At 43.5% G+C, this 22667-nt stretch overlaps 1 protein-coding gene across 10 annotated transcripts in view; it reads right to left on the minus strand.

Annotated features, from left to right (window-relative positions):
- Window positions 1-22667, minus strand: part of LOC306940906 (rap1 GTPase-activating protein 1-like) — a 109033-nt gene that overhangs the window by 7807 nt on the left and 78559 nt on the right. For 4 of the 10 annotated variants that reach the window (XM_079526158.1, XM_079526163.1, XM_079526164.1 and 1 more), the window contains 20 exons: window positions 22305-22352; window positions 21959-21997; window positions 21544-21735; window positions 20799-20902; window positions 19620-19698; window positions 18669-18722; window positions 18460-18543; window positions 16853-16953; window positions 16526-16655; window positions 14801-14956; window positions 13602-13673; window positions 12915-13001; window positions 12637-12798; window positions 9945-10082; window positions 7563-7640; window positions 5061-5170; window positions 4750-4851; window positions 2912-3046; window positions 2121-2259; window positions 1712-1823 (listed from right to left, as the gene is read on the minus strand). In XM_079526158.1, coding sequence (XP_079382284.1) covers window positions 1712-1823; window positions 2121-2259; window positions 2912-3046; window positions 4750-4851; window positions 5061-5170; window positions 7563-7640; window positions 9945-10082; window positions 12637-12798; window positions 12915-13001; window positions 13602-13673; window positions 14801-14956; window positions 16526-16655; window positions 16853-16953; window positions 18460-18543; window positions 18669-18722; window positions 19620-19698; window positions 20799-20902; window positions 21544-21735; window positions 21959-21997; window positions 22305-22352 — 2122 coding nt within the window. Of the gene's footprint in view, window positions 1-1711; window positions 1824-2120; window positions 2267-2911; window positions 3047-4749; window positions 4852-5060; window positions 5171-7562; window positions 7641-9944; window positions 10083-12636; window positions 12799-12914; window positions 13002-13601; window positions 13674-14800; window positions 14957-16525; window positions 16656-16852; window positions 16954-18459; window positions 18544-18668; window positions 18723-19619; window positions 19699-20798; window positions 20903-21543; window positions 21736-21958; window positions 21998-22304; window positions 22353-22667 lie in introns of those variants that run through there. The other 6 variants (XM_079526166.1, XM_079526160.1, XM_079526159.1 and 3 more) reach the window with 5 other exon arrangements.

Here is a 22667-nt window from a genome sequence, read left to right on the forward strand (position 1 = left end):
CTAGTCCTACTGTGCCGCTAACCTGCTGCTCATGAAGTTTTGCAAAAAACACCGCCTCCCCAGCATCCACCTGTAGGCTCTGTTTCTACATCCCCCAGGGGTTTAAATTCATTCCCTGTAGCCTAATTCTATTTGGCTTATATCTTATCTAAAATTGTTCATACTACAGGGAATGAATGGAGACAGAGCCCTGATACCAAACTATGCTTCATATATCTATGCTCAATTATGCTCAATAAATTATATTAAAATTTAATTCTAAGAGTTTTCTGACTGAAATACTTTCCTTGGTAGAATATTCATAAAACCCACAAACTTAACTTTGAAGTAGGGCAAAAGTTACATATACCCGGTAAATAATAAAAAGTTCAAACATGGAGATACAAGGTTTCTGCCCAACAGCAACAATATTCTTCTGCATCTCTTCAGTACATTGATCATTAAGGCAATTTGTACATCTTGGCTCATCTGTAGACAGACTTTCTGAGAAAAATCTAGAGAATAATAAAATAAAATCTCTTTTATGTGTATTTCCTGGGGAAGATCATCTTCCTCAGAAGATCATCTTCCTCAGAATTCCACCCATTTTTCTGTCTACGTGCTCTGTGTCTTAGAGGTGAGATGTAGACAGAAACCTGCCTAACAAGGACACCATCGGTGAGGATTCCAAACTAATGGAAACTACTGTACAAACATGTTCTTCGTAAGTTAAAGGGGAATTTCTTCCCAACGTATATGGAACGCTCGGCATGTTTTTTCTTTTTGACAAATGGATACATGTCTTCATATACGGTAAGAAAACAGCTTGTGCAAAACTCTCCTTTAACATGCTGAAATGGAAGCACAGAAGACAGCTATTTTCTTGCATCAATAAAATAAAAATATGTTTTTGACCACCAATGATGTCATCGCTAGGCACATCCACGGCCAAGAGGAGACACAGAGCTGAATGTCAGAATGTTCCTTTAACCCTGGGTTAAGCCCCCTGTTAGTCCACCTTTAACCCTGAGTTAAGCCCCCTGTTAGTCCAAGGTTCCTTTAACCCTGGGTTAAGCCCCCTGTTAGTCCAAGGTTCCTTTAACCCTGGGTTAAGCCCCCTGTTAGTCCTTTAACCCTGGGTTAAGCCCCCTGTTAGTCCACCTTTAACCCTGGGTTAAGCCCCCTGTTAGTCCAAGGTTTATGGCTCTGTTAAACCTGGGTTAAGCCCCCTGTTAGTCCTTTAAACCTGGGTTAAGCCCCCTGTTAGTCCTTTAACCCTGGGTTAAGCCCCCTGTTAGTCCTTTAACCCTGGGTTAAGCCCCCTGTTAGTCCTTTAACCCTGGGTTAAGCCCCCTGTTAGTCCTTTAACCCTGGGTTAAGCCCCCTGTTAGTCCTTTAACCCTGGGTTAAGCCCCCTGTTAGTCCTTTAACCCTGGGTTAAGCCCCCTGTTAGTCCTTTAACCCTGGGTTAAGCCCCCTGTTAGTCCAAGGTTTATGGCTCTGTTATCCCAGGGTTTATGGGTCTGATAGCACAGGGCGTATGGCTCCGTTAGCCCAGGGTTTATGGGTCTGATAGCACAGGGCGTATGGCTCCGTTAGCCCAGGGTTTATGGGTCTGATAGGACAGGGCGTATGGCTCCGTTAGCCCAGGGTTTATGGGTATATGATAGCACAGGGCGTATGGCTCCGTTAGCCCAGGGCTGACCTGACTTTACAAGGTCCTGTCTCGTACCTGGGGAGCTGCTCTGACTGGTGTTGCTGGTGTTGCTCATGTTGTCATCCAGCCACGTACTGTATGTGAAGGAGTCTCTCTTGTGGGGCGTCCCAGCAGATGACAAGCTTTCCTGGGGAAAGAGTTTAAAAAGTTTGTACCTGTAAATTGCAAAAGTAGCCGATTTACATTGAAGAATCCGAGATCTTACGATAAACATAGACAGCATAAGCCAGCGGAATTTTCACTTCACTTCACTTCATTTATTTTCTTCTTTTTTAAATTTGAGTGTGTTATGAGCACATAGAGAACACAGCAATCAATTTATATTAAAAAAGGTGTCAAAACCCAATCTCGGCAACGACCAAAAGGCGTCAAAAGGCGATAATGTTCAAAGTCTCGAACACACACACACACACACAGTCCTCACCATGCCAGTGTCATAGTCCTCCGTGGCCTCCGTCTCGTTCTCCTCCACCACGCTGGCGAAGCTGCTGGCATTAGAGGACGAGCGGGAGAGGTCGTGACCTTCAGGGATGGACGGGGTCCTGCCAACGAGTTGAGAAGAACTACAACCTGGGTTAAACCATTCTCATGAGAACTACATCCTGGTAAGAACTACATCCTTCGTTACAACCATTCTGATGAGAACTACATCCTGTTAAGAACTACATCCTTGGTTAAACCATTCTGATGAAAACTACATCTTGGTAAGAACTACATCCTTGGTTAAGCAACTCTTAAGACCACCTACACACCAGTCAAATAGGAAAGCAAGACCTGTCATCACTGGTTTACTCGTATCTGAATGACGCTGTAGGTGACCGCCTATTTAGGATACCAGAATTCTATTAAGTCTATTAATCCCAAAGGGAAAGTGAACGTGAATACAGTAGAACCATTCTTTAGCTCCATGGTGAACTACATATTGGACCCAACCACTGTCTGGACCCTCCATGCTTGATTTCATGGTTTCATGGCTGAACACAACGGGGCCAGAATTAACAACGGAACTTAGTGGCGCTTAAACGTCAGGGCCCGCAGCCTGCTGAACGCACTCGTGTTCATTCACTGGACGCGCTAACGCAAAAAGTGTCGTTCTTGATTGAGTTACGTGCACACGAATCACATCAGCGTGCATGGGGCGTTTTGATTTTGTTTAGCGCCAAGGCCTTCAGAGGGGTTGATCCGTCACTGAACATGGTGATGTGATCATCTTACCTGTTCTTGGTGGTAGTGAGAACTTCAGGAGAGCTCTGGTTGGATGAGTTCTCAGACTTGGGGTCCTGAGAAACATGTCCGCTGTCTGGGGTTTTCATTGTGCTAGGAGAGCACTCTTTACTGATGTATGTTGTACTGTACGGGAACCAGAACAATAGCCATGTAGTTAACACATTGAGAGCCCACGCAAAACTGCCCAAAAATCACTTTCACCTAGAAAATCCATTCACATTTTTTATAATTCAGCTGACTGTGGAGACACATGCTGGAACTTTTTACTTTGAAATGTTTTATAGTTTCTGAGTTATTTAATTTAAACGCCAAATGCATTCTCAATGGCGAAAACACAAACTTTGGCACCACGTATTAAAAAAAAAAATCATTGTTTTGATTTTTTTGATAAATATATATATATATATATATATATATATATATATATATATATATATATATATATATATTTGGGTTTTTTTCAAAGACGTCCACAGACGTCTTGGGCACAAAATGTGTTAAATGGAATGTTAACCGCAATCGCAACTATTAACCACTTTTTAGAACTATTTTATAGTTATGACATGCCCAAAATAGGGACGCCAGGTTGAAAGTTGTTAAAGATGGAGTGTTGTGATTGAAAAAAAAAATCATTGTTTTGATTTTTTTGATAAATATATATATATATATATATATATATATTTGGGTTTTTTTCAAAGACGTCCACAGACGTCTTGGGCACAAAATGTGTTAAATGGAATGTTAACCGCAATCGCAACTATTAACCACTTTTTAGAACTATTTTATAGTTATGACATGCCCAAAATAGGGACGCCAGGTTGAAAGTTGTTAAAGATGGAGTGTTGTGATCCCCCCCCCCCCCCCCCCTAAAATATGATTATCAGGTACTATGATCATACTACTGTAGGAGGAAGATTTTTCTCAAAAGGGACATGCTCTTTGCAGATGACGCTGCACTGGTAGCTCACTCACAAGAGCAGCTGCAAACACGCATGGATCAGCTCTCCAATGCATGCACAGACTTCAGACTAACCATCAGCTTGAAAAAAACAAACATTATGGGACAATCTGTTGAGAACCCCCCTTCAATCACCATATCAGACTATACACTGGAAGCAGTGCACCAGTTTACCTACCTTGGCTCTACAATCACGGATAACCTCTGCTTAGACCCTGAAATCGATCGGAGGATTGGTCGAGCTGCAACAACTTTTTCTAGGCTAAACCAGAGAGTATGGACCAACAGTAAACTATCGACCCACACCAAGATGGCTGTCTACAAGGCATGCATCATCAGTATCCTGCTGTATGGGAGTGAGTCCTGGATCACATACTCAAGACAAGAACGACGCCTCAACGCATTTCACATGCGAAACCTCAGACGCATCCTTAACATCAAATGGCAAGATCGTGTCACAAATGAGGAAGTCCTCAAACAGGCTCAGATGCCCAGCCTCTACACCATGTTACGCCAACGACGTGTTAAATGGCTCGGCCATGTCCGCCGCATGGCAGACGGGAGGATCCCCAGGGACCTGCTCTATGGACAGCTTGCCACTGGCACCAGGCCAGTGGGCCGACCCCACCACTGGCACCAGGCCAGTGGGCCGACCCCACCTGCGGTTCAAAGACGTCTGCAAGCGTGACATGAAAGTAGACAACTGGGAGGATAGTGCAAGTGATCTGGAGAGGTCTGGACTGGAATCCAGAAGAGCGAAGCGGAGCTGAACAAAGCAGCAGCAGAAAGGAGAGCTAGGCGAAAGGCACCTCAATCGGCGACGGCAGCGCATTCAAATGCCACCACTGCCAAAGAGACTGTCACTCACGTGTTGGGCTGCTCAGACACACAAAGTACTGTTCCCTCAGCACCACCTGATCCAATCCAAGTGCGCTTGTGCCATGGTCTCTCGAGACTGAAGGCCGCTACGCTACAACACAGAAAAAGTACAAAAATCACGGCACTCCATCTTTAAAAGGCAATATTGAGATTCTGTATATTTCCGACTGCCTATACTTTATCAAACGACATGTCAGCTACTACTGTCTACTATTCTGCGACATGTCAGCTACTATTATATATACTTTGTATACGCTTTGTATATATAAAATATTCCTGACATTTCTGGTAGCCTCTCACCTCCTCTCTTGAACTTCCTGAATGTTCTCAATGCCGATAGCACTGCTCCGTCTAGAGCTGAACGGTCCAGACTTCTTCCTGGTCGGGCTTTTCCCAGGAATGATTAGAGACTGCCAGGGAACATATTATATTATCAGGAATGATTAGAGACTGCCAGGGAACATATTATATTATCAGGAATGATTAGAGACTGCCAGGGAACATATTATATTATCAGGAATGATTACAGACTGCCAGGGAACATATTATATTATCAGGAATGATTAGAGACTGCCAGGGAACATATTATATTATCAGGAATGATTACAGACTGCCAGGGAACATATTATATTATCAGGAATGATTACAGACTGCCAGGGAACATAATTATTATATTATCAGGAATGATTAGAGACTGCCAGGGAACATATTATATTATCAGGAATGATTACAGACTGCCAGGGAACATATTATATTATCAGGAATGATTAGAGACTGCCAGGGAACATATTATATTATCAGGAATGATTACAGACTGCCAGGGAACATATTATAGACCTTCAGCATCACAGTTATACCATAGAGACCACTAGAACATGTCTTAACCAGTTAACCATTTAAACTCTCTATTAATAGAACAGACCAGAGTTCATTACTGTACAGTAGGCTATGTTTTTCCCTATACACCAAATTTCTTTACGAAGAATGGCAGATCTACAAGTAAAAGAAAAATCGCATATGAGAAGCTTACAATAGGAATGCGATAGGATTTTTAATGGTTAATTGTATATTATAGAAATCTCTCCAGAATTGAAAATAAAAAAGTACATTTGAAATTGATTTAAAATATATTTCAAAAAAGAAAGACAAGATAATTTATTCCTACAGCATCTTATGTAACAATGAATTGTTAGGGCACAGAGTGCAGGCACTGCCTTGAAGTCATCGCTTGATAACAGAATACTAAAATACGGCGTTATAAAGGCTTAATGTCAAGCCTCAGTGCCAGTGTTTCCATCAGAGCAGCCGAGGCAGGCGAGCCAGCCCCGGGGCTTACCATTAAAATGTGCTTTCTGAGCAAACGCTTTGTTCATTCAGTCTGTCTTTGTAAGCCCTCAAAACAAGGACTGAGAATGAAAAAGAAGTCTTTTATCTAATGTGGCTTCAAAGACGAGGAGAATTCTTTTTTTTTATATAAGGCAACCTAAATACTTCGACATTCATCATTTTGTAACTAAATAGAACATTGGATATGAAACAACCTAGTGTAAATTAAATGACACGGCAGACAACAGACAATAACGCAACAAAGCAGATAGGACAGTGAGGAAAGAAAAGTGTTTCGGCAAAGACCATCACCGGATGAAGAGTGATAATGATTTCAATGTGGTGATTGGTGATGAAAAATCACAGGATGTGGTCATTGTCAAATCGATCCATTCATGTGAAACTGAAACAGTGGTTTTCAAGCTGTAGACCTTCTATCACATACAGACTTAATTAATCTCCAGTGCATTATGCACGCTGTTATTGATTAGGCAAGGGATAGAGAGACATCCAGGGCTGGAATGCATCAGCCCTGATACAGAGTGTTTAATCATCAGTGGTGGAAAAATAACTAGATTTCTTTACGTAAAAGTAAAAGTATCAATACTGCGATGTTACAAGTAAAAGTCCGGAATTTCAAAATTTACTTAAGTACTAAAGTATTGGCTTCAAAATGTACTTAAAGTACTCATTGTGCAGAATGTCCCATTTCAAGTTTCAAATGTATAATAATCATTTGAAAATAGCAAATCTACAAGCTCGCAATGCGTCGCATCGCGACACATTGTGAGCTTGTAGATCGGCTATTTTCAAATGGCCGAAATATATAGGTCTGGTGTGGTTAAATTAATGTATGTTTTGTAATAATAATCAAAATCTACAAAGTAACTATCTAAAGGTTTCAAATAATTGTAGTGGAGTAAAAGGACAATATTTGTCTTTGAGATGTAGTGGAGTAAAAGTAACAGTACTGGAAATCGAAAACACTCAAGTACAAATACCTCAAAATTTCACTTAAGTAAATATACTTAGTTACTTTCCACCACTGTTAATCATGCAGAGGAAATAATATACATCATCACTGTCAGGTGGAAACCTTTATGTCCAAAACCGTTACTTTTCAGGAAACAAGAAGAATAAGAACCTTGCTCGGTTCCAGCATATCCTACATATATATGTACGGTAGTTATTAGTTACAAGCTCTTATTAATTAATTAAATATTTGTAAAAGCAACAGACAGACTTAACCTCGGTCAACCTGGCACAACATATTTTGGGCAGATCACTAAGTAGCCTGTGAAATACATGAATTTACGAAAAACAAATCCATAAAAAGATGAAATATGGAGATACAGGGTTTTCTGCCAGACAGTGACGAGATTGTGAGTAGTTAGAATTTTGATTGATTGATTGACAGTTTGCAGAATTACAGTACATTTCAAGCACAAACTTAAGTGTAAAAATTAAGACTTGAACCTCTTCTATTGTTCCTATCCCTATGGCGCTGCCTCGGCGTCCATATTTACTGGGGCTTTTGCCTGGGACGAGTAAGGACTTGAGTCACACAGGAGGAGCAGGGGAGAGGAGGGAGGGGGAGAGGGAGAGAGAGAGAGAGAGAGTGTGTATGTGTAAAAGAAGATAATGAGGGGCAGAAGAGAAGATAAAAAACACAGTGTGAGTCTCTCCGTGCAGTTAAAGTTATGTTTGTTTGAAAACAGAACAGGAAGCACATGTTAGCTGGAGGCTACGTACAGTAGCAACAACATCAACGATAGAGGGATACGTTGACACCACGGGAGTTAGCCAGCTGAATGAGAGGGAGGGAGGGGGTTAGGGTGAGAGGAGGAGAGGGAGAGAGAGGCCTGCGAGGGAGAAGGGGATAGGGGGAGAGAAAGAGAGAGGGGGTGGAGGGAGAGGGGAAGGGAGGGAAGGAAGGAGAGAAAGAGAGTGAGATGAAAAAAAGAGAGAGAAAGGAGAGAGACTAGGAGAGGGGGAGAGATAGTAAGCATGTGAGAATCAGGGTGAAAAGGAGTAAAGCTTCAAGAACAGAGGAGAACATACTTTACATTATACATCAGGTTATACATTAACACATTAAGACAGGGTTACAGACGAGTAGCAAGCCTCAGGTACAGTCACATACCATTTGGTTAATAAAGTTCATTAGTCCATTTTGAATGGATATTCACAGCATATCCTATTTGTGATATATCTAAGCTGAGCCGTGTGACTTGTCCATCAAATAAAGAATATTGTTCTTAATGAAAGCACAAACGCCCCGTTGAAAACTGACTACAAAATACATGATTGAAGAATTAAGTGAATCACTTAATGAAAGGCAAAGTAGTACATTTTCAGCCATACAGTTCATTGAGCATAGATCACTGAAAACATCAGCCAAAAGGATACTTACCTACATGTAAACGTACATTAAGTGAGATTATTCATAACAGACAAGACCATTGTATTTAGACACGTGTGTGTGTATGTATGTACAGCTTTTATTTTGTGCCAAATACGGACAAGCACAAGCTTCAGCTGGCATGCGAGCGAACGAACACACACACACACACACACACACACACACACACACACACACACACACACACACACACACACACACACACACACACACACACACACACACACACACACACACACACACACACACACACACACACACACACACACACACACACACACACACACACACACACACACGTGTAATCTCTATCGCAGGCACATACAGTAGTATTCACACAGAATGCAGATGCACTGGATTTTGCGAACATGGAAATGATGCAAGGTCGATGTTAGATGCAGCATGGATCCAAGTAAGTCAATTCACTTCATCTATTCTACGGCAAGTATAGTCAAGCCACTGCAAGGGCTGTGAGCGAGTCAATGTTCAGTCTCCTGTTGTAGTGGCAGACAGCAAGAACCTGCATAATGCAGGGAAGGATCCCAAACTTTTCCATGCCAAGCACCCCCAAATAGCCTCTGGCTGCGGCCTCGCCCTATTGCAAAATGGATTTAATAATATTTTCCAATTGGTACCGCTGGCCGCAGCCCCCACTTTGACAATCAGTGGCCTAAAGTAAGCCAGTGCCTCTGTGAGGGGTTAGTGCAGTAGGTTGTGTTCACACTAGCCGTCTTTAATGAAGAATGCCTTTCTGCTGAAAATGAAGAAATTAAAAACGACGGAAAAAAGGTATATTGCACCAATAATACACTAACAGACTTCAAAATAACTCCAATTATATTCCAAATATTGATAACAATGTTTTAAACTAGATGTTAAATTATTCATTGAGCAACTGCATGGCATAGCCATGTAGTATATCCACTAAAAATGTATCAATCTTTTATAGACAAGCTGTCAGACGGACACTGTTATTCGGTCGTCGCTGCTGGCTTTCTCAACCACAGCACACTTTGTATTGGTGAATCAGCATTTATTAATAGTTCTTCCTTTAAGAAAATACAATTGATATATAGCGAATCATTCTATTAGGATAGGTTTTTAATATTAATATATGTGGAGGGACGCTGGTGGTAGTCTGATGTGGGGCATGAACTGCTCATGTAGGTTACAGCCATGATTGGAAAGCTGATGCTCTGCGCAGGCATACAAAGTCCCCTGACGGCCCCCTACACTTATGTGGTCGCCTTTTGGTCATCTCCTACACGGATTTCATGAGAAAAGGTGGTGTCTACTTTTTGAAAAGCCGGCCAGTGTGAACATACCTGTAGGCAGGCGTGTGAAGGGGAAGGGGGCGGGTTATATGATGGAGGCAGAGTTTTAGGAGGGCTCGCCTCCCCTTATAGAGAGCAGTGGGGGGGCAGTACAGTACTTACTATCCCTGGGAACTTGGGGCTCTCTGTGGTGCCGTTGTGGTGGTTAAAGCCTCCGCTGACACTAGTGGAGACAGTGTGTGGCTTCTTGAAAGTGAGCCCCATGGTGTCCATAGACTGGCTTCTGCTGCGGATGACCCGCTACAGAGAGAGAGGATACACGTTGAGACGGACCACTGACCGCTGCTTTGTGCTGCGTCACAGGAGGTCTGGGGGCGGGGCCACCATGGACCAAGGTTGTTATAGTTCATTAAATGCTATAAGAGTTTAGTTAACTGAAATAAACATAAAAATCACACCCGTGTGAAGCGAGGGGCGCTCTTATACAGGTTCACACTAGCTGTCTTTAATGAAGAATGCATCATCTCATACCCAATCACAATTTGCGTCCTCACTTTTGTCTTCAATGTTTTTGTTTACACAATGTTTGTGTTTACACTACAGTACACAAACACTCAAAACTAGTCATAGGTGGTGGTAGCAAAACAATGTTTGTGTTTACACAAACCCTCAAAGCTGGACATAGGGGGGGGGCTACCATCCCTCAAAAAACAGAATTTAAAAAAAGAAAAACTATATGGTGTGTTTACAAAACTCAGTAACACAAATTCATAGAGAAAAGGCCTGTCCTTTTAATATCACCTTTTAATTTGTCCACAAAAAGGTGAAGTAAGATGTAAAAAAATAATAAACTCTCAAACACATAATTTAAATAAAAAAATAAAAAAATATAACTAATGAAACATTCAAGACTATATAACAACCTTGCGTCCCACAGAGCACAGGGAGAGAGCGCTGACGTGGCAGCAATAATGAGTCCCATAGACGCCAATAAGGTGGAAGCAGAGAAGCTTTGGTTGAGCACCCACCCGGGGGTCTGACTCTGATGAGTCAATGTGTGGAGTGGGAGTGGAAGAAAGACAGGGGAGAAGACAAATGACCTGCAGGGGGCTTATGGATGTCTGCCCTCAGCGACTACAATGTAAACCCACCACCTCCACGCAGAGAGGCAAGAGAGGAATCCATCCATCCATTGTAACATGACTTAATTTCACATGGGAAGATGAGATTGTCGCACGCACGCACGCACGCACGCACGCACGCACGCATGCCCGCACGCACGCACGCCCGCCCGCCCGCCCGCCCGCCCGCACGCACGCACGCACACAGTCACACACAGTCACACACACACACACAGTCACACACACACACACACACACACACACACACAGTCACACACACACACACACACACACACACACACACACACACACACACACACACACACACACACACACACACACACACACACACACACACACACACACACACACACACACACACACACACACACACACACACAAGAGGGCAGGGCATGCAAGAACCAGAACAACACAACACGTCGCAATGCAACGCAACACAACACAACAAACACAACACAACACGTCGCAATGCAACGCAACACAACACAGAAGCTAGTGGTTTGAAAGCCTGCAGCACAACAGCACAGAGCAACAGCGCCTTCACAGGTGTTATACAGACTGATACAGCCTCTGGCAGCCAGTGGCATACTGTATGTGACGTCAGAGAGGAGAACCCCTCTTCCACATTCAGAGAGTACATTAAAAACACCTGTTAGAGCAGGGGTTCAAGTTCAAAAATAAATAAATATACAGTATATAATATATATATATATATTTGCAACTGAATGGCTGTAAATGGAAATTAAGAGTTTACATGCATAACCTTAATTATTATATCTGGTTTCAGTATTTATTTATGATGTATTTCCACTATTATTAAGGTTATTGTAGCGGTCAACTTGTATTGGGGGTGGGGAGGAGGGCGGGGCGGGGCGGGGGTCGCGAGACATGGCCGAAGCATTTTCGTATTAAACAACGCTAAAACTCACCAACATTGCATGTGTACGGAAAGCTTGAATTATACTCTTTCTATCTGTAAAGTTTTTTGTTTCATAAAAGTCAGAGTTTGGAAGTGCTCGTTTTCAATAACGCAACGTCCTGCTTCCTCCTGCATTACGCGCAATTTATAAATAGGTGGTACGCAGGACCGCTGAGGGATTTCCAACTCCAACGCTCCATGCTGCTCAATGCTTTGCCACTCAGTCTAGATGAGGGGGGGTGTGTCCCGGTGGAAAAGTGGGTTTCCCTAAATTAGTTTTTCTTCCACCCTTTCTAGTCTAGTATGTGAGGCGGGGTTTGGCTCAAACGGACGTTTGTGTTCAATCTCTATCGATTCATGGAACGTGGTGATTTGATAATTATCATTTATGAACGCCTTCTAAGTATAATAAACAGACAGTACAACAGACTCGCTGTTTGTTATTCAGCTTGTTAATGCCATGCCGTCTTCCCGGATTCCTGCATGCTAATTGCTTGCGCTGGTGCTAAATATTTGACGAGGCCATTGAAGATAAAGCCCCTCGCATTGTAGAGAAGCCCCTGGCACCAGAGAGAGGTCCCTGGCACCAGAGAGAGGCCGCCGGGCACCGGAGAGAGGCCCCTGGCACCGGAGAGAGGCCCCTGGCACCCGAGAGAAGCCCCTGGCACCAGAGAGAAGCCCCTGGCACCAGAGAGAAGCCCCTGGCATTGGAGAGAAGTCCCTAGCATCAGAGAGAGGCCCCTAGCATCGTAGAAACGTCCCTGGCATTGCACACAGCTCCTGTAACAGTTACCTTGAATGACTCAAAGAAGCCTCCTCCTCCTCCTCCACCTCCTCCTACTCCTCCACTCCCGTTCTCCATCTTGTCCTCGTCTCCTCCCAGGCCCATCATGGCCTGGCTGTTCACGTGGAGCTCCTCATACAGCGTTTCCAGCAAGGCCGTCCGTGTTCGCTCCTGACACACGCACACCCACACACACACACACGCACACACACCCACCCTAAATGTTTATGAGATGGCCGGAGTAAGCACACTGGGGCTCATATATAAAGGTGTTTTCACAACCTTACCTCCAACTTGGCAAATTTCTCTGCTTTGTAGCAGGCGTACTCCGCATTGATGAGCTTCGTGAAGAGGAATTCATGGAATTCAGGACCCTGGGAAGATCAATAAGCAGATAAACAAGTGACCTGAGATGAGTCTGAAATTACAAGGTGACTTAACTCAACTCCCGCCAACAGGGGGCGCCGATAGTTCAGCAACCACCACAGTTCACCACCATTCTATTTGGCTGTAGAAGAAGACGGCCTCCTCCTCTACCCCAAACAACAATGGTGAAGGTGGTTGCGCTGATCGTATTATTCACTCGCTAAGAGTCTTTAGAAGCATTCATATTTTAGATGTGCGGTCATGGGGAAGAGCTATTGAGCCACTAAACACAGTCGCTTTATTTATCCAACGCGATTTAAAATGAAATACTCTTAAAAAGGCCTAGAAAGGCCTCACCCACCACCTTCCTTTTATTCAATGCATTGTGCCTGAAGGGGAAGCAATCGAATATGGAGCTGCTGTTCGGGGGAGCTTTGATTAGCGGTAAGCCAACTTTATAGTTTTATCATTAAATAGAGCGCTAATTAACACATTAAGGCATCGTTGGCGGTGCGGGATTTCATTAAAAAGACGTTAAAGAAGTCCTTAGCCAAGGATGAGTTAATTAAATGCGCTTTGGGTGAAGCAGCCCGCTTCACCACATTTACCTTTCTGAAGACAGCTGGGTCTGGGAGGGCGGGGCCAAAGAATGGAACGTCATCCCGTGACGTCACTGATACCTTAAAAAACAAAACGGAAGACAAGAACACACAATCTCTATGTTGTCAGCCATGACAGGAAGTCATGTTGGCCTGCAATGGAGAAATGAAGGAAATGGCATCCTTGTTGTTACATTCTGTGTTCACATTCAGGTACATATACTGTTGGAGCAGTGTTGGATAACGCTGCAACGTTTTAAAAGTAACTCGATAACCGGGTATCGGTTATCGAGCTCCATCCTTACACATAACTTCCAGGTATGATGATGTATACGTGCGTATACCCTCTGTACTGTCATTGCATGGTCTAGTCTAGTGTACGTTTAACCGTTGACTCAGAAGGATAATAATAGGAATGACGTACGCAACATCCCCTTCACAGCACTTTAGAATTATGTTTGATTGCAAGTAAACAAGACTGTAACTGGAGTGGCCACCACTGAGTGACCACCCTGCCTTCTCCCAAGCTCTGCCTTCACGCTGGCTGACTGAGCAGCAGCACATTGCGCACTGACATGTCTGGATTTTCTTTGTCATTTGTGGCAACAAAAGGAACGGGGTAAGAGAAACTACCTTACTTAGTGCTTATTTGAACATAATAACAATAAAAATAATAATAAAAAAAAGAAAAAGACAGTAATAAGAAGGAAAAAAAAGAAAAAAATACTAACTACAAGAAAAGAGAAACTGTTTTGTGCTCAAAGGTGCTGTGCGCTAATGTAAATATATTAGCATGCAGAAGCTGTAAAGTGACCTATGCCACTTACTCATAGCATCAATGGGAGCATGCGGAAGCTGTAAAGTCAAGTGAAAGAATGCCAGCACTCACAGAAGTGTCCTTCAGGTAGCCTACTTTTATTCAGATAAGGCACAGGCAAAACACGAACGCATTCGTAATTTGCCCGTTCCTTATCTACATAGAAGTACCCGAAGGACACTTCTGTGAGTACTGGCATTCGCTAGCTGATATTTGAACTATATTCTTTAGCCGTGCACCCAGTAGTTGACTGCTTATTATTGAGTTGTGCTCACATTCTTTCTAGTTGTAAGCTTTGTGGCTTTGTTCATCACATGGTCTCAGGGTGGGATGTTTTCCCATCCTTTGCATTCATGGGTCTAATTGCCTTAGTGGAGAACACAGTTGGTACCTTGTAGAGAACATTGTCGGAGCACGCATTGACCGCCTGGACGACCACGTAGCCATGTAAGAAGTTGGAGGCGATCATGTCGGGGACGAAGGGAGTGCTTTCATCTTGGAACACGATGGCCACGATGTCGTTCCCTATGTGCCGCTTTCTCTGCAACTGCAACAACACACACACACACACACACACACACACACACACACACACACACACACACACACACACACACACACACACACACACACACACACACACACACACACACACACACACACACACACACACACACACACACACACACACACAGAACAGGATTATATGCTTTGAGTGTAATTCCGACTTTCATGAGGGTGAGTAATGGAGATTAAGAAAAACAGATGCAAAATATTTAATCACTTAAACGCGATACACCCAGCGGTTTGTAGTAGATAATGCGTCACGATATGACGTTCTCTTAAAATACAATTTAATGTCGTCTTTAGTAGGCGTGACCTCGAGAGCTGCGAGTGTCGGAGCACTTTGACACTGCTGCGTGTCAAAGTGTCCTTGACAAGACACTGAGCCCCGAACTGTTCCCAATGAGCAGGTTGGTGCCTCTGCCGTAGGAGTGAGAATATGTGGGAATGGGTGATTGTGAAACGCAAATCTATAAGCTTTATGCATAAAGTATAGGCTACATAAATGCATACCATACTACCCTAAATCGATACGCTTTACCATGCATACATACAGTACAACCCTAAATGCAAACAGCACCCTAAATCTCTAAGCTATAGTCTGAATGCATACAGAGCTACAATAGATGTAAGCTGTATGGTCTACCATACATGTATAAGCTGTATGCATACAGAACGACCATCAATCCACCAATCTATCAGCTATGCATACATTGCTTTCTTATTCTCCATCCACTTTCTCTCAACACCACCAGGGGGAGTGCTGCTTCTCTTCAGAAACCTCACCACTGCTGAAGACTTTATATTCATCGTCTGTGTTGCCACATGCACTGTTGCATGTGTTATGCTCGTCCTGATAAATCTGTGAGTACTAGTCTGTGGGGAGGGAGGGGAACCCTGATGTGCGCGTGTGACGCTTCAGCTATCTCACTCTCATAATTGTCGCTTTCGGGTAGAAAGTAAACCTTCTGTTCCCTCTCCACATTTAAAATAGTGTACGTTTCTTTTTGTGTACATGAATGCCCCGCTTCGTCGGATGACAGCGCAAAAGTTGCGTAAACAGCAGATCTACAAGTTCACAATGTGTCGCGACTTCATAGTAGGCGCTGAGTTAATTGCTACAGCCACTGTTGTAGTGCAGTACCTGTTGTGTGTCTCCCTCCGTGTAAGGCAGCATCGTGTTGTAGTGCAGTACCTGTTGTGTGTCTCCCTCCGTGTAAGGCAGCATCGTGTTGTAGTGCAGTACCTGTTGTGTGTCTCCCTCCGTGTAAGGCAGCATCGTGTTGTAGTGCAGTACCTGTTGTGTGTCTCCCTCCGTGTAAGGCAGCATCGTGTTGTAGTGCAGTACCTGTTGTGTGTCTCCCTCCGTGTAAGGCAGCATCGTGTTGTAGTGCAGTACCTGTTGTGTGTCTCCCTCCGTGTAAGGCAGCATCGTGTTGTAGTGCAGTACCTGTTGTGTGTCTCCCTCTGTGTAAGGCAGCATCGTGTTGTAGTGCAGTACCTGTTGTGTGTCTCCCTCTGTGTAAGGCAGCATCGTGTTGTAGTGCAGTACCTGTTGTGTGTCTCCCTCCGTGTAAGGCAGCATCGTGGACACGTGGAACATGACCTCTTTGTTACGATAGTTACAGCAGACAGACTCCATGCCCGTTTGACCATGAGTCACATCTAACCCTCCACGGAACCTGCACGCACGCGCACACACACACACGCACACGCACACGCACACACACACACACACACACACACACACACACACACACACACACACACACACACCTAATTATACTACAGTTTATAGTTAGTAATGTATTTTTTAGTACAGTACATGGTTGTTTAGTATACAGTACCTTACCTGGTTTAGCCAGAAAGGTTTCCTTACCCTTTAAAGTCGCGGAGATCAATCTTCTCTCCTAGAAACTCTAGGAATTCTACAAAGGCGGGACTTTCTTCAGTGTTGCCAAACACCTCCTCTTCTGTTGTCTACAACAGGAAGACATCCATAAATACTGATGTGAGCAGCCTCAGTACAAATGAAAAAGAGGTTTTAGGGGATTTGCTTGTGCATTGGTGTAAATGATTAGTTTGTAGTACGCTGAAAAACAGTGTGAAATAATAATGACCCCTGTGACAAATAAAGCAATAAAGCAGCTCTCTGCTGAGCAAAGCAATATTTATTTCTGCTGGCGCAGCGATATAGTCCCTGCCCACCACCACGAAGGTGGTGGGTTCGAACTCACCGTGGTGCAACCGGCTTTGTCGGGTGTTTCTATGCGAACACAATTGGGCCGTGTTCGGGGGAGGGACAGTCAGTAGGATATAACAGCAGTGACAGACAACACAAAAATGTAGTGTGGGGAGGAATCAATTGGCATAACAACTACATTGTGGAGAAAAAAGGGGGTAGAAAATAATTGGCTACTCTAAAAAAAGGATTTGCATAACACAGATTAGCTGCGGCGAGGTACAGGGAGCATCCATTAACAGCTGTTCTCCCAACAAGGTGAATAAACATAGATTATGGTAATTTTAGGTCACGATGTGTGGCATTGTACCACAAGAGCCCTACCAGAGTTGAAGGAGCTCACAGTGAGGTGAAAACGAAGCGGAAATAGGTGTGTGTGTGTGTGTGTGTGTGTGTGTACTGTGTGTGTGCTTGTGTGTGTGTGTGTGTGTGTGTGTGTGTACTGTGGGTGTGTGTGTGTACTGTGTGTGTGTGTGTGTGTGTGTGTGTGTGTGTGTGTGTGTGTGTGTGTGTGTGTGTGTGTGTGTGTGTGTGTGTGTGTGTGTGTGTGTGTGTGAGCGTGCGTGCGTGCACGCGTGTGTGTGTGTGTGCACGCGTGTGTGCATGCCGAGCGTGCGTGCGCGTGTGTGTGCACACGTGCATGTGTGTCTGTGTGAGGTCACGAACTGGAGTGGCCACACATGTTTGTCCGCTGAGCAAGGCCACTCCCTCTGCTCTTTATGCTATTCGGTTTTGTTTCACATACGCGGTGCTCTTCTCGTCGCATAAAAGGTCTTGTATAAAGGTCTTGTATAAATGTCGTCTCATATAAAGGTCTTCCTGTATAAGGGTCTTTGTAAGTGGAACCCAGAGGGTCCTCCATGCCCTTGTAGGGCCTCCAGAGTAGAGTCTAAATCCTTTAGGTTTCCTGAGATCAAGGACATGGGTTTCCACACACATGAGTCTCCATTCCAATTAAAGGCACAAGGACCCTCAACTACGTGTTCGACAGCCCTCCTATTTAGCGTGCAGGCGAGAATAGGGTGGTGATTATCATAGAAAAGGAACTGGACTCCATTCATTGTTAGCGCTCAACAGCATGCACTTCTCTGTAGGAAATTGCAAACAAAGGCATACGGTACATGCTCATTTATTCACCCATCCTGTACAGGAATAGAAGGCTATAATGCCAGTTCTGTGCAGATCCATTTACAGGCATAAACGGTTGACCTTTCCGTGTCGTGTTTTAACCGGCATTAGCTCACCTGTCCAAATTTTTGGTAGATGACCCCAAATTTGAAATGGTTGCTTATCACATGTTCGTCAAATGTCACGATAAGTCTTGAAGCCTGTAAAGAAAGAAAATAGAAATGTCATGAAAAGTAAGAGTCAACAAACTGAGTCAACAAACTGTGATCTGCAGTAATTGTGATTCCTGGCCTAGTGAGTAAATAATTTCTGAGCTGAAGCTTACTTTTGGATAGAGAACAGGGAAAAAACGATCCACATTCACTTCTTCACAGACAAGCTGGGAGGCAACAAGGAAAGAAACAAATCAAGAACATTTCTGACAGACTGAAACTAGAAAGAGTGCATACTGTACATTCAGCAATGCTACGTCAACGCTACAATATGTCAATGCTATGTTCAATTCCCTATTGTGCCAGTTTTACCATCTTTCAACCTGGCGGCCCTATTTTCGGCATGACAACCTGGCGTCCCCATTTTTTTTTGATTGATCCATGTACTGTAGGAACTGCCTTTTATGTCTGTTGATAGACTCATAATATTTCATGGTGTCTATGTAAATGTAACATATGTAAATGTATATGTAAAAAACAGTGTGTAGGACCCCAGTTATTTCTGTTAGTTTTATTATTATTATACTTTTTGCAGTTCTGGCTTAACTGTGCAGTCATTTTTTACGAAACCCGGCAATGAGGTAGAGGGCTAGGCCAAATGGCGAAGACACAAAACTCACAACCATTGGCCAAAATGCTACCTTTGAACTCCTGTCCCGTTTGACGTAAAGCCGTATAATAAAGAGATACATTACAATCTGCTATTATAAGCAGCATAATAAAGAGATACATTACAATCCACAATCGCTCAGAACTCAGCTCAGCTGTTTCCAATGACCATGTGTTAATTGCATGGTCTGCTTTCTCTCAAGTTCAATCTATTCTGTTTCTATGGCTAATTGCACATATTACATTTTGCATATTGCCTATTGCATTCCTTGGCCAATGAAACACTTCTAATAGCTACTGTTACAGCTGCAGTTTCCGTCGACTAAATATCCTAAGATTTTAGTCGGCTAAATATACAGTTGATTTTGTCGACTAATGTATTATTTTTATTGATATTTTGTAGCCACACCCAGCAGCTAAAACAGCGTTGTTCTGTAAATTACACAAACTCTCACCTTGGCCATTTGAACCACATTGGGGAATTCAGTCAGACAGGAGATGGGGATGACGTCGTGGTACGTTTTCAACTTGGTCCTAATGGAATGACAAAATAATCATCCCGCTTTCAAGTTAAACAATGCCAAGCAATTGCATTACAATGGACCCATTAAAGCCTAGAGTATGTTAATACAATTCATTTCACGGCTTGGTTGAATCGAATGCTTGATTCTGATTGGTCAATCACCAAATTCAGCTTGTGTGGTAGCTGGCCTTACTTCAATCCTGCGAGTGACCACTTCGCACTATAACAGACCGATGTCTAATCAAAGCCTCAGAGCACCTGCTGCGCCCTGCTAAACATTGCTCTCACGTTTTTTTGAAAACATTTGAGGCGATACAGTACCCGAAAATGGATTCTATTTGATCAACTCACTTAGTTGTTTTCCGACTGGAAATACCTTGTTTTGTTGTGTTTTGGGTCAATTTATGTATTAAGTAGCCGTGTAATAAGCGGGACAATGAATGGCTGAGTGGTCGTTGTTTATATATAAATCACTCTGTCGGTGATTTATATATTATCAATGACCAGCCATACATTATCCCTTACATAACTAGGACATCTGCAGTTGTTTGAGGTGGTCTCCCTGCTCTTCCATTGAGACATTTAGACCCTGGTGTTGGGTAGGAAGCCTACTGGTTGAGACATTTAGACCCTGGTGTTGGGTAGGAAGCCTACTGGTTGAGACATTTAGACCCTGGTGTTGGGTAGGAAGCCTACTGGTTGAGACATTTAGACCCTGGTGTTGGGTAGGACTTAGACCCTGGTGTTGGGTAGGACGCCTACTGGTTGATGGTATGTATAAACATTGTGCAACGTGTACAACTATTAAACAATCTCCAAATGCTTAATCTTCGCATTAATCTGAGTAATCTTCTTGTCATTTCCGTTCATAAAATATATTTTTAAATCTCTTTATATCTAAGCAGCAAGCTATATGCTTAGATGATTTGTATTTATATTAGGATAAATTTGCGCAACTGTGAAGACGAAACGGAAGTGGGATGGAGGCTCCACTTCCGCTTTATATTTTACTCAGCATCCGTTGCTCTGGACTGAATGACGGGAAGCATTTGAAATTTGCGAGAGGCAACAGTTTGGCAACGCGAGACTGCGCAACATGTGACGTGTATACCGTAGCAGTAGACGGAGGTGTTCCTGGTCGCCAATCACGTCGTACTTCAGCGAGAAGATCAGATGTCCCAGGACGCTGTCCACCGAGTAGTAATTAAAGTGCTCCTGGTGGTGCGGAGAAAGGACACCATATCAGTACAGCTCACATGACGGCACACACACTCACTCACACTCACTCACACACTCACACACTCACACAAACGAAAACGAAAGCCTTGCTGCATTTCATCGACTTTTACATTGCCATATCAGTTAATTATGTTTAAGCCTTTTCTCTCCCAATTATAGTCGCTATGCCAATTCATTGTCCACAGATGTTGTACCCTACTGGCTCACCTGCCAGTCAGAAACCCCCACCAGGAGTACGTAGGGTCTCTATACTAATCCTTTAATCAGAATAGCAATCAGAGCATAACCCAATTATGTTGGTATAGATGCTCGGCCAAACCAGATTAGAAACCCTACACTCGGCGGTGGTGGGCAGGTACTTTAACCATGCGCCACCCATAAGTTGCCATATCTTTCAGCTCCTTTCTGCTACCATACTTACATCTAGGTGATCAGGACAAAAAGAAAATTGTGCAAAGTTAAGATAAGTTATTTAGGCAATACGAGGCAATAGCCAATTCATAGTAAGCTCTTGCCTGCTACTGTACAAGCACTGTCATAATTTAGATAGAAGGCATTTGTAGAATCAGGTCTCAGGTCACGATGGGTTAAGTGGTGTGTTGCAGACAGAGGCTGACCTTGCCCAGGAAGTGTTTGCGGTAGAGCTTAGCGGTGGGGTTACTCTCCAGCTTGGTGCGGGTGCCGGGGGAGGGGGGGCGGAGGCGCTCGGGGTCCGTGGTGTTACCCAGCTCATGGTTCATCCCCTCGATCCAGTAGCCTCCGAACTGGGGCAGGAGGATGAGAGGAAACGGGGTCGTTCTGCCCAGCACCTGTTCCAGTTTAGAGAACATTGAAAGGTTGGCAGGAGGGCAATACAATCCCGAGTTATACTTAGTTCTGTTGTGCGCCCCCGAAAATAGCCAATCTAGAAGCTTACAACCCCATAACCATTAATAATAGAACTATAGAACTTGTATGGGAGTGAAATTGAGGGTGAAATTGAGGCTAAACATTTTTGATTGCACAGGTTCTACTGGTGATGAATAATCTTACCTCATGAACACTGGGGTAAGGAATGTAGTCTTCCTCTGTCTGAGGAAGAAAGAAAGGAAAAATGACTTGACTCATCAAAGCATTAAATTACCTGCGAAGAACTGCTATACATTAATGGAAGCTACTTTAGAATAATTACAGAATAATTGCACTGTGAAATGACCCCTGATTCAATTAGCAAGACATTAACTTAGCCCAATGATACAATAATCTGTATCACAAAGAAATGCCTGGATAGTGGACAAGCTGAATGATAATACACAACCGTGTGTGTGTGTGTGTGTGTGTGTGTGTGTGTGTGTGTGTGTGTGTGTGTGTGTGTGTGTGTGTGTGTTAAGAATCCTACTTTCAGGATGGGAGGGAATGTGCATCTCTGCTCATCCATCCTGTTGCCCTGAGAGAGAAGAAAGTGGAGTAGATATATGAAAGAGCAAGCGAGAAAGAAAGATAGAGAGAGAGGGGGGGGGGGGGAGAGAGTGGAGAGAGACGGTTATCTCATTTTTATGCACCACCACAGCGTAACCCATCAGGTCTGCATTCCAAACCCACATGGACATAAACCTCCTTGAATTGTGGATGTGTACACACTCAATTTTCTATTAGCATCGATTCATAACTAACAAGTTGTACTGATCAGAAAAGCACAGATAGGGAACTATTAGTCTGTTTCATTATTGTTAGTAAAGTGATAACAGAGCAAAGTCTGACG

The sequence above is a fragment of the Electrona antarctica genome (assembly GCF_951216825.1).
Source record: "Electrona antarctica genome assembly, chromosome: 2".
NCBI classification, from domain to species: domain Eukaryota; kingdom Metazoa; phylum Chordata; class Actinopteri; order Myctophiformes; family Myctophidae; genus Electrona; species Electrona antarctica.